This window comes from Zalophus californianus, chromosome 1 (genome assembly GCF_009762305.2).
Source record: "Zalophus californianus isolate mZalCal1 chromosome 1, mZalCal1.pri.v2, whole genome shotgun sequence".
In the NCBI taxonomy this organism is placed as follows: Eukaryota; Metazoa; Chordata; class Mammalia; order Carnivora; family Otariidae; genus Zalophus; species Zalophus californianus.
In genome coordinates this window covers 181,857,679-181,870,627 of record NC_045595.1, presented here as the reverse complement: position 1 = coordinate 181,870,627, position 12,949 = coordinate 181,857,679, and the positions used below count along the sequence as shown (strand labels likewise).

General features: G+C 33.8%; 1 protein-coding gene across 1 annotated transcript in view; it reads right to left on the bottom strand.

Annotated features, from left to right (window-relative positions):
• GBE1 (1,4-alpha-glucan branching enzyme 1) overlaps nt 1-12,949 on the bottom strand; it is a 286,744-nt gene that overhangs the window by 138,436 nt on the left and 135,359 nt on the right. The window contains exons 4-7 of the mRNA XM_027582988.2: nt 8,535-8,660; nt 7,584-7,719; nt 5,254-5,344; nt 1,675-1,884 (exon numbers count right to left, since the gene is read on the bottom strand). Of these exons, the coding sequence (XP_027438789.1) occupies nt 1,675-1,884; nt 5,254-5,344; nt 7,584-7,719; nt 8,535-8,660 (563 nt within the window). The remainder of the gene's footprint in view (nt 1-1,674; nt 1,885-5,253; nt 5,345-7,583; nt 7,720-8,534; nt 8,661-12,949) is intronic.

Below are 12,949 nucleotides of genomic sequence, written 5' to 3'. Positions count from 1 at the left end.
TTTTTTAAAACAATTATGTATAATCCTTTTTCTTTAGAAAATTGGATGACTTTTAATGAACTATGAGAGCTCGAGGTAGAGAAAAACACACTATAATAAATATTTTAATAAAATAATCTTTTTAACATAAAGATCCGTATACTTAAAGTATTTCTTTTTAAAGACACAGTTCTACAGAATAATTGCCATAACACAAAAATTGAACCATTTAATGTATACTTTTCGTAAGGCACAGTTCTGCAATATAGAGTCAACTCTTATTCATCTACATATGAACCAGAGAGTTCAATTAATTGTATCACTTGCCCACAATCTACGTTTATAAGATTTTCTCAAGAGTGGAGTTATGCCACAGAATCAGCACAGGTTCAGTCCTTTTTACTTGTTATAAATCCGTAGTAGGAAAAGCAATGTTCAAAAAGGTGACACAAATACAAAATACCTTTATAAAGGGAATTGTATTAGCCCCCAAACTCTGCCTCTTATAATGAAAAACCTGAAAACCAGAATGATTAATCGATTTGTTCCAGAATGAAACTAGGCCTGGAACCCAGCCACCCGCTCCACCTCTTGTGTCTTTTCTCATATGTTATGCGGCTTCGTCTGGCCTGAGTGATTCCTATACGGTTATGAAATATAAAACAATGTATAATATTCAGGAAAGAGCAAAGCAAAACAATTTCCTCCATATGAAAGTCATCTAATTTGTGTTGAAAAATTAGAAATCCTCATTTTGTCAAGGTACTTGCTAAAGCATTTTTCTACACTGCTCGTTTTCCAGATATGTGTATGTTTATGTATAATGCAACATCCAAAAGAAAATTCATTAAATTTCTTTTAAAAATATTATAAAAAACTAGTTATACATTGATACTCTGCTACTTTTAATATTCCTGACAGCATATTTTCATATTTTCACTTATAATCAATAATGGATACAAACTGTTCGTATTTTTGACTTTTTTGAAATATTTTTGCCATATTATGCTATTTAATCACCTAAAAGCCCTTTCTACTTAAATGGTAAAAGAAGTCAGAGGTGGGTTTAATCTTAATTGTTTCAACATTAAGCCTTAGTTTACTTTTATGTAACGTGGTCCTAATAATAGGACTTACCATGTGTAAGTAGAGTTGCTATGCAGAATAAGTAAAATATGTAGCTAATATATCTAAAACACTTAGCATCATCCCTGACATATTACATACTAATAAATGTTAGTTATTATTAAAGTTATATTAATTTACCTGTGATCAAGAACATGGCAATATTATTAAGATAGCATAATATGAAGTAAAATTTTAAAAAACTGCCTACTTAAAACCATGTGCATATTTCTATTAAAAGGAGATTTGCTATAGTTAATACAACCTAATAAAGTATTCTTTTAGATATTAAAAAAATATTCACATTAATCCTTTTAAATGGCCATATAACCAATATATTTTAAATGACATAAGATTGGTAAAACTGAAATTTAACACAACTTACCACAAATACATGTGCTATTCAAAACAAGGTAAATTCTGTAAGTGTGTTAAATATTCCTTTTAAAATTTTAAATAATTGAACTGATTAATTATATACCAGTGAAAGACTACACACACACAATGAACTTAGTAATATTCCTTGAAATGTTTTTTAAACAAAGACATTTCCATATGGTATGTACCTACCTGGAGTAGGCAAACAATCGACTGTCCCAAAGATCATGATTCCCTCTAGGTCCAGAATGAAAATAACAGGAATCAGTCCCATCAAACATGTTCAGTCCATCTTCTGAATTTTTTGAAGCATGGCTGTGTACCACATCTAAGAGGACTGTGATACCCATTGAGTGAGCCGTGTCAACCAGTTCTTTTAGCTCTTCAGGCGTTCCATAACGGCTAAAGGTAAAGAATAAAGCAAAAACAAAATTGTATCATATTTAAAGCAAACAACTAATCATTTATTGTGTATCAATTGCTTTACCAGTACAGTACTGGATACTTTAAATATGCAAATTCAATATGATGTAATACTTAGATACAAGTCAATGTGGCATAATATTTTCTATAAAGGCATCCAATAAAAAAAAAAATAGTAATTTAAATCCAGCTATTGCATGTAGGTTTACATCCCAGTGAAAATTCACATTCTGAGTAGGTAGGCAGTGAATTTTGTTTCTCTATACTCAGAGCTTCTGATTTCCTTCTCCAAGCCTACCTAGCCCGGACAGCATTGTCATCCCTGTTCATATACTTGGCCATCCCTGTGAATGTGTATGCTCAGGGTTGGGGGCTCTTAGAGTATTTCTTTGAATATCCTTGGTGCCTTGAGTGAGACCATCCCTCTTGCACTTACGTATTCCCAAACTGGAATGCCCCCAGGTGCCAGAAGGCTGAGAGAATGTGCCATGTCTGTCACCACCCAAGCAGAAAACATGGGTCGCTCATAGGCACAGGTGTTTGTGTTAACGGCAGTTTTCTTGTCTGCATGAAATAGAAAACAAATCACTCCTAAGAGGGAAGGCTTTTCTTAACTGATGTAAAATCTCAATATTGGCCTTCCACAGGATCAACTTTGCTTTTAAATAAATAATCACCCAATTGCCCTTGTGATTATTATTGTCTCACTTCCTCACTTGAGTGCAGGGGCTGTGACTATCTGGTTTCCCACAATACAGTACAGTCCTTAGTATATAGCAGGTCTCCTGGTAGCTAACTCCACTGGGCAACAAGACCTGTCTTTGAAAAATGCAATGTGATCATTTCATTTTTACTAAAATCATACTTGCACCCCCGTTGTCCTTAGGATGAAGACTGTGGACCTTATCATGACCTACTGCACTGTTTAATTTGGCTCCTTCCAATAACTTTAGATTTATGACACTTTACCCCTTTCTCTCCTTATCACAGCCACCTAGTCTTTTCTTTTTCTATTCAGTGAACAGCGTGTTCAGAGAATAAATAGCCTTAAAATTTCATTCATTTGTTTTTTTTCAACAAATACTTATTAAGCTATCTACCATGTGTCATGAAATTTTCTATACTCTGGGATTCAGCAGTGAACAAAATAAATATCACTGCCCTTATGGAATTTACATTCTATTTGGAGGACTACAAATAAATAAGCAAAACATGGGGGATGTCAGATAGCAATAACTTCTCTAAAGAAAAACAAAGCAAAGCCGCTGGTGGAAAGGGCGGGTTTGCTATTCTAAACAGGGTTATCAAGTGAAAGTTTCATGAAGAAGGCAACGTTCGAAGGAACACCTGGAAGAAGAAGGGAGTGAGGCATGTGAACATCTAAAAGATAGAATGTTTAGAAAGAAAGGGCACTAGGGAAATAAGCTAGGAACACTTGGAAGAAAAGCAAATAGGCTAGTGTGGCCAGAGTGGAATGATCAATAAAGGGATGAGATTAGAGAATCAGCCAAGACCCAGATCACATGAGGTCTTAATGGACCAATATAAGGTCTTTGACTTTTACCTGAAAGAGATAAGGAATCATTAGAAGGTTCTGAGCAAGAGAGTAACATGATCTTTTATTTTAAAGTGGTTTCTCTTGTCACTATGCAGAGAGTAGCCATGTATATGGAGGGAGAGAAGGCTAGGGAAGGAGTAGGAGAACAAGAGAAAACAGAATGACCCATTAAAAGGCTACTGAAATAATCCAGGTTATAGATAATGGCAACATGGACCAGGGTGGTGGCAGTTGAAGAAGCCAGATTTGGGATACATTTTGAAGATACAAGGTGGAGCTAAAGTACAGGAATGTCCGGACAAAAAGGGAAGAGTCCAGTACAATGTGAAGTGTACTGAAGCCGTAAGAAGGGATGACACTTGATGGGACCCCCAATATATATCATACATACACAGAAGAAAATGGAACCAAGGGCTAAGCCCTGGAAGTCCAGTGTTTAGGGGTCAGAAAAAGCAAAGGAAATTTTAAAAAATAAACAAAAAGCAGCAAGAGGGATAGGAAAAACCCAAACAGGAGGATAATAGTTTCCTGAAAACCAAGGAAAGAAAAATGTCCTAAAAAGGTACAAGTAACTAATTGTGCCAAATGCTGTGGACAGTTCAAGCAAGTTAATAGCTGATCAGTGGACTTAACAGCATGGAGGTCATCAGTACACTTTACCAGAGCAATTTCAATGAATAGGTGAAGAGCCTACCTGGAACGAGGTCAAGCAAGAAGAGGAATGAAGGATTCAGAGATTATAAATGTAGGTAATTTATTCAAGGGGAATGACTATAAAGAGAAACAGGGGAAAGGATCAATATCTTTTCTCTATGCTTGGAAAGCTATCTCCCTATTCCCACTTCACTCCTCCTCCCAGTTCACTCTTTTTTTTATTTTATTTTATTTTTAAAGATTTTATTTATTTATTTGAGAGAGAGAGAGAGAGAGAGAGCATGAGCGAGGTGGAGGGGCAGAGGGAGAAGCAGACTCCCCGCTGAGCAGGGAGCCCAATCGGGGGCTCGATCCCAGGACCCTGGGATCATGACCTGAGCTGAAGGCAGACACTTAACGACTGAGCCACCCAGGCGCCCCCTCCCAGTTCACTCTTAATTATGTTCTAGATCTCAGTTCCAACATCAGTTCAGATCTAATCTAAACTGATCAGATCCCTCATTCTAGGCTTTTATAGCACCCTGTCATTTTCTTCTTAGCTTTTATCATGGGTAGAAATCAACAAATGTGATTACTGGATTAACATTATATGCCACAACAGTGTGAGCTCCATGAGGTGGAGACAATGTTGGACTTATTCAACTTGCAGTCATTTAGGTCAGCACTTCTTCAATTACATGGACTCCTTGGTGTCTTTCTAGCCAGAGAGTCACATTTCTTGGATTTTAGCCTGGAAAGGACAATCCTTTTGTGGTAGTATGTCCTACTAAGAGCCTTCTCAGTCACATTCCTACATAGCCAATCTCTTTCCAGGAAAGGATGTGAGCTCTGCCAATAATGACTTCCATGAGACGTGATTTTCTGACTAAGACTTGGGCGTCCAAATGCATGACAATTTCAGCAGGTTAACTGGATATTCTTTACCAGAAATCATTTCATGAAAAGCAATGTCCAACCTCTAAGGCTTGATGGGAAGAGAGTCTATGATTTTAGTAAAAAAAAAAAAAAAAAAAGCTCAGCTTCTATTAACTCTGTTAACTCTAAATTAGATTACAAAACAATATCATATAAAAGGTAAAAATTCATTTTATTTTTTTCCTCAAATAAAATGGTTAGAATTGGGACTTTCATTTTACCTTGAAGCTGCAAAGAAGCTTGTGATCTGGTAACCAAAACTGGCATAGTAAGCATGCTCCATTATTGCCATCATCTGAATGCAGTTGTATCCTATACAAGGAAAGGTCAAACAGAGATTAAAAGCAACATTTGAAAAAAAAGAAAGGAAAAAAAATATATAAACACAGCATCCTTGTTCTGAAGACATTAAATTTTACATATGATCATTTACATATAAATGATCTGATCACTCTGAAAAGTTCTACTACTTTAATATCTTTTGCTTGTCTGACCTTCTAACACAAAATTGGACAGTTAGTTCTTGAGGGTTGTACTCTAACTAGCTATTTGAAATGTCTTCTTTTTAACAAGTAATAAATGATATGCAAATATACTCTTAATTTGACTTTACAATATTAAAGATGGCAATCTACATATGCTAAACTTCAGCTGCACTTGTAATATTCATACTGAAGACTATGAAAGCTAAATAAAATAAAAGTAACCAGTTGCATGCCATATAGTTTTTATTTTACCTTTTTCTTTATGTTTTAATTATTTGTGCCATATAACATAGGATATCCCAGTAAATCCACTTTTCCACAAGGTAGCTTTTACAAAGCCAGCATTAATTCTTCTACTTGCTGCAATTTCTATGCCTATACAAGGACTGCAAAGCTGTTTGTTGTACACACATGGGCACACACAACCTTAAAAGCATTTACTAATATGTTTTTAATATAAGCAAATAATAATAAGAAACTTTTGATCTTTAACAGAATAACTAAGGAAATATTGTTTTCCTTCAAATTTGGTAAAATTTTCAAATATGATTTGACTGCTTGAAAGTTCCATTTCTCTAACACACATAGAAAATACTCTGTTCTCAAAGTCCAGTTCATGTCAGTATAGCTTCTCCTGTACATATTTCAGTACTGAATTAATAGTGGAATAATTGCAAAGTCACATTCAGATTTAGAGATTCATGTTTAAAGAATAACAAACTATGGTTCATAATCTGCTTTTGGCTTTTTCATTATAAAAACAATCTAACTATCACATTTCTATCATGATAGAAATATGTATATAAACTCCTGCTCAGGTAACATAAATCAATTATATATTTTATAACAAAATACAGAGTTTATAGTTTATTTCTCTATTATGAAATAAATATTATTCTCATGATCAAGCACCGATTTATAGTTTTTATTATTAATTTTATAGCATTACTCATTCTTAGATTCACTGATGTTCAGAGTTCTATGCTATTCAACTGAAACACAACAATGAACAAGAGAATCCTTGTTCTGTCAAACCTTCTGCAAGACCTGGGTCATAAACAATGTATTACAGTATGAAACGGCAGAACATCCCAAATATGACAATTTAAATATAATACCTATTAAATACAATTAATATTAAATTCTTCATATATTTAATTAATTCTGGTTTCTGGAATCTGACCTCATCATTACAGACAAGATCCATGTATAAAAGAACTTTAACAGTGAGTTGCAAACCTTTCTTCTAGCCAAAGTTTGGACTGCCTACCATTAGCAGAATAATTAAATGTACTTTATCTTCCTGCCTAGCTGTTGGAGCAGGTGCTAATATGCTGTAAAATGATAAAAAAGCATTACCAATAAAAAGAAAAATAACAAATTTAAAGCATACTGAATCAATAATTCAGCAGTACACTATTAACTTCCCTGGTTGTTCCCATGAAGACAAGGATCTGTGTCATTACAGTCCAACATACAAATATCTAGAACAATGTGTCTTAGAACAAAGATGCACCATAAATATGTCAAATAAGTCATCCAGACCAGACATGTAGATACACACACACACACACACACACATATATGTGTATACATATATATGTGTGTGTGTGTGTATATATATATATATATATATATATATACACCTACACATTTGTATCAGAGTCAAAATGAGTTCCAGTAACCTTAAAAAAATGTAAGATTTTTTTCCCTAACAGACTAAAATGAACAGGCTATAATCAATGACCACTTAAATTGATAAAAGTTCTTTCCTGTAGAAAAGTAACTATGCTTACATATTTATCTACAATTTGGAAGCCATCAGTTCACATTACTTAAAATTGAAATTGGAATAATATCTTGAATTCTTATGCTCTATCTTATTCCATTTCTCTTTTCTGTGCTATCACTATTACAGGGCAATTTGAGAAGCCTAAAATAAAATGCATTTCTATTACATATTTAATCTCTTAACACAAAAAAAGAGACACTTGTAATTAGCTTTTCTAATAAGAGAACAGACTCATTAAAATTTTATCTGAATAAAAATCACAGTTATTACTTACCAAGGTCTTTGATTCTTGGTAGTACATTGCACGTAAAATGTTTATAAGAAGCTATTTTTCCTTCATAGGAAGAAATTCCCACATGAGATTCATAAATTCTTAGACCTCTTGGCTTCTTTGGTTTGGAATGCTTAAACTACAGAATATAAAATTATATAAAGAATTAGATCAGAAATACAGGTATGATACTAACTGATTAAGCATGTTAAATGAAATGGTGAATCAACTCAAATAGTTTGGAACTGCTTTAGCATATAAAAGGCATTTGGCTATATCCATTAAATTTCCTCTTGAAAAGAAATTCCTTTTTGGGATCATGTTAATGGATCTGTTTTAAAAGGGTAATCATGAAATGGCTTATGCCTTATCATTGAGCCTTAGAGAAAACACAACAGCTTAAAATGCATACATAATTATTAAATGCAATATCAACATGCATTAAATGCATTTATCAACAAACTCCAATAACTTAAAAGACAAAAAAGTGAGTTCAAAGATACATATAAACCTTGACAATAATACGGCCTTAAAAATAACCCTAAATAGTACATTCATGAGGTATCTTCCCTATGCCTTGTTCCTAAGGCCTTTGGGATCCTGCTTCAAACCAATGACAATGAGAAATACTGTTATCACTGAAGAATCTGTGATGAATCAGAAACTGTGATTAAAAAAAAAAAACAGTATCCCTTTCAGGTCAGTATGTAGAGATTTCTTTCTCCCTCCTAACCGCAGAAACACATGATAAAACAAGAACTCACCTCTATATTTTATTGGCTACAGATGATGGACTCTGATATATGTATAGTATATCAGGTACACTATGATGTAAAATATAAAACTGGCAGTGAAGAGAGAAGTTGAACATTACTATAAAAGTTATAAAAGTAAAAAATTAATTTTCCTAGAAATATTGGAACAAGCATTTATTTAAAGATTTGTTGTTCTCACTTTATATGGGTGTTCTGGATCCCAGTGTATCCAATCATAATTCACATTATCACCTTCACGAGTCACATACTTCGCCCATGGTGAAATACGATACAAGATCTCTCCACTTTTACTCCTAATAACTACCTAAAAAGAGAATGAGATGTTATTGCTTTAAAATACTTAGAAAACTCTAAGATAACACATAAGAGTTTATGAGAACTGCTACAAGTAAGAAAAGGAGGAATGATCTTAAGAATTTAAACCACCATACAGATGTGTACCCTTAAAGATGTTTAAATTCCATGGACTTTACTTTCTTATCTCTTATAGTATATGATCCTTAAAGTCACTTCCAGCTGAAATATTTTATGATTCTCTGGCAACTTCCATCATTGCCAATCAACCATTAGAGTGGTTAATTAAAGTAAACATAAAGGAGATAGTAAAAAGACAAGAATATTATTTGGGAACTACTGTGAATAAGTCAACAGGAGTACATAATGCTACTATGTATTTAAAAAAAGTAATGAGCTATATTGCCAACTCTTTCATTTTGTTTTCATAGCAATTATAACATTTTCAAAAAGCTAAAGGAGGAAAATGAGTTTTGATTAACATTTGTATTGTGCACACACAAACATACATACATACATACACACAGATACCACCCTGTAAATATTTTCCACCTTTTTTCAACTTCTATACCCTATTCCAAGTGTGCTTTACCATATAAAACCAAGCATTTCCCCCTTTAGCCACTCATTCCTATATTTGCCAATGGTATCACTATTGTCATCAATAAAAAAAATAATAAAATGCAAATCCACCCTTTTAGACTTAATGCTGAATAAAATATTTTTAATTTATCAACATGGTTAGATAATAAAGTGAGCCACATGAGCAGAGTTTCCAAGAGACTGAAATAGTTGTTTTTTTTTTAATTAAACCTTCTAAAAGTAGATATAGGATGATCAAAATTGTTCAGATTAGGAGCTATATTATGCCCCTGGCATTGAGAGAGAATATTCTTCAGTCTCCTCTAACAGAGAAAAGCTCTGCGTGCGTAACTCTTGGTAATTAAATATTTGTGAAACGCTTTACAGTTTAGAAAGGACTTTCATCATTATATCTCACCTGATTCTAGAGAATCTTTATGACCCAAATATCAAGTGGAACTGAGTTGTCAAAAGTCACTGAATAGCAGAGCCAAAAGTAAACACAGAGCCTCTGATACTCACTTTCTTGCTCTTAGCAAGCAACCACACCACTTCCTACAGATACCAAAAAATAATAAATCATAATTTATGATAGAAGAGCAGGTGAGTAGTGAAGTTCATGTCTAACTTACATGAACAAAATTCTTTCTTCTTCATTAGGCCTCCCACTTATTGAAGCCACTGACAGCTGAGTATTGCTATCATTCAAATAATTATCACAAAAAGATGAATGAATAGGATTCATCCATTTCAGTAGTATTCATTGCAAAAGATATGTCCCTTGAGCTATATGAATTTCTGGTATAATATACAATAGTAATATGCTTAAGAAAAGGTCCTCTGTCTCACTCATCAATTGAGAATAGGCCATGGGGAAATAAAATATAGAAATCAGTTTTCAGTAAATAACACTCTGCTTAATCCATCTATCTTTTCTCTCTTTTGCTAAATGGCTCTACAGTCCCTCCAAAGGAATTTCATATACCCATAATTATTTGTGAAGGTGCCTGTTGGCAGAGAGAATATTTGAAACTTTAAGTAGAGGATATCAAGAATCTCCCCATGCTGAATGTAATTTTCACATTCTTTAGAACATTAATTTGCTTGTTGTACACATGTCTACAGAGGCTACTGTGCCATGGGTGTTGGAAGGAACAGTCCTTTCACTGGTGTCTCATATTCCTATATATTTTGCTGGGTGTGCCAAGAATACAAGGCCCTGACAGTTACTGACAGAAGCCATTTCTCAGAGTTGTGTTTGTAGCATGCCATCCTGAGGAATAAGATAATGTCTCCTCTGAATACACAGAACAGGCTTGCTTGCTGCTTGCTATGAAAGAATGGATTCCCCAAGATGAATATTCTGGAGCTATGCGGCAAATCCACAGTGTGAGGAGCATCCGTCGGGACCGTTTGGTGTCACTCTATGGGATTTGGAAGACCAGGAGGACCAATGCAAATACGATGCTCATACTGCTTACTGTGCTGTGGCTAATAAAATGATTTGTCTCTGACCCAGGAGTTGTGTGCATTCTGCCAGACTGCATGAAACAGTAACAAGCTAAGTTATAAGTGTGTAGGTAAGGTAAAATCAAACTCTACACCTGACAAAGGATTAGTTAATCATTCACTGAATGACTTCAATATTCTTGTTTCCAAAGGTTCTGTTTCTCCCTTCCCTAACAGTCATTCCTGTTAGTATTGCTTGTTAGGATGGACACTTTTAAATATCAAATTCCCTCTTTCCTTCTCAGTAACAGAGTTATAGTCTAGGTCCTTCAATGATATAGTAAGGCAAAACTTCCCACCAAATCTGGATCATTACATATCTGTGATCATTACATAATCTGTGATCTTATCTGTGACCATTACATAAAAGGTAAATAAATTTCTCTGTTCTTTAGGCCCCTAAATTTTGGAGCCTTCTTTATTACACTAGTTCATTTTTTCCTAAGCACTTGCCTATGGAAGCCACCTCACCTCATTTTTGATTTGCTGTCCTTAAATTGTTGTGGTAACCAGCTAAGAGTATTATAATAAATCTAAATAAACCTAACTTGAGAAATGTTCCAATGAATGGGGAATATTAATCTTTCTTGACTAAACTCTGCTCACATTTTTTGGGGAGAGGGCAATTCCTAGAATTTGGATCTCATGAGTTCAGATTCAGATGAAAGGTTTTTTTAGATCATGAGATAAGACTTTACATCATTTAATTTATAGCCTCAAAATAGCCCATGCTATAAAGCAAATTGAAAAGAGATAGCTTGGTAGATCTTTCAACAATAATAAGTCTAACAGCTGATGAAGTAGAAGAATTTACTTGATACTACCAAATTGAAAGTCTTATACACTGTTAGTATAAGTATAAAATAGTATAAAATCTTTGAATAACAATTTGGCAATATGCATAAAAGAAGTAATTCTCAAAAGACTTAGCAATTCTGATTATAGAACTTTGCCATGGAAATAATCAGAGATGTGTCCAAAGAATTATATCCCTGTCTGTTGACCTTAATGTTACTTTTATTGGCAAAAAGTGAATGACTAAATAGTATGTACAATATGTAGCTGTAAATAATAATGTATAGTTGTAAAAACTGTAGTACTTAATTATACCAAAGGTTGTAAGAATATTGTTTCATGTTATGAAAAGGAATATATTGCATCTCCTAATGTAAATGCACACAAACCCATGGACTAAAATATTTAAACAAATAGAAAAAAATATTTAGATGATTGGCTATGGTTAGATTATTAGTAGCCTTTATTTCCTGGTTGTATTTGTGTATATATCACTTAATTTCATTTGTATAACTTTTTTTAAAAAGATTTTACTTATTTGAGAGAGAGCAAAAGTGTGTATGTGTGTGAGCCGGGGTGGGGGGGTGGTGGGCAGGCAAAGGAAGAGGGAGACAAGCAGACTTCCCACTGAGCGGGGAGCCCACTGCAGGGCTTGATCCCAGGATCCTGAGATCATGGCCTGAGAGTCGGATACTTAACAGATGGAGCCACCCAGGCACCCCTTCATTTGTATAACTTTTTGATCAGAAACAACTAAGTATTTTAGTAAGGGCTATAAATACATTAATTATATAACTGCATACACATTTGTGGAGCTATGCTATTCAAGTTGCATATATTATGTACCTTAAATATATTGACACAGTGTTAAATAGAAAACCTCAAAAACTGTATCAAATTACTTTAAAGGAATATACTAATGAATACAATATCAGGATGAACATTTTATATGGCAAATGGATACTTTGTAAAATTATAATATCTTGTAACATGGTAAAAATATTATCAGGCTCCTTTTTTAATAAAGCAAATTATCTCTTTGACTTTTGGGAAGTTACTATCAAAAGACATTAATAAATAAACAAGTGTATAAAAGAAACCTCTACCTGTACAAAAATCAAATTGACTTAGTGAACGATATGAAGTCAAATTTTATTTAGAAAATGTCACTTAGAACTCAAATAAACAATATAAGAAACAGTTTGGTAAAACAGTGAAGACCTTAAAAAAATTGTGTGTGTGTGTGTGTGTGTGTGTGTGTGTGTGTGTATTCATTCATTCTAGGAATATCTTTTGAAATGCTTCTCGCCAAAGAATATTGTTCCTATGGACTGGAAAATTATGACATAACATGCTCCTCAGGTGGTCTACAATCTCATATAAAAACAATGGATGTGTTCAGCCGGTTAGAAG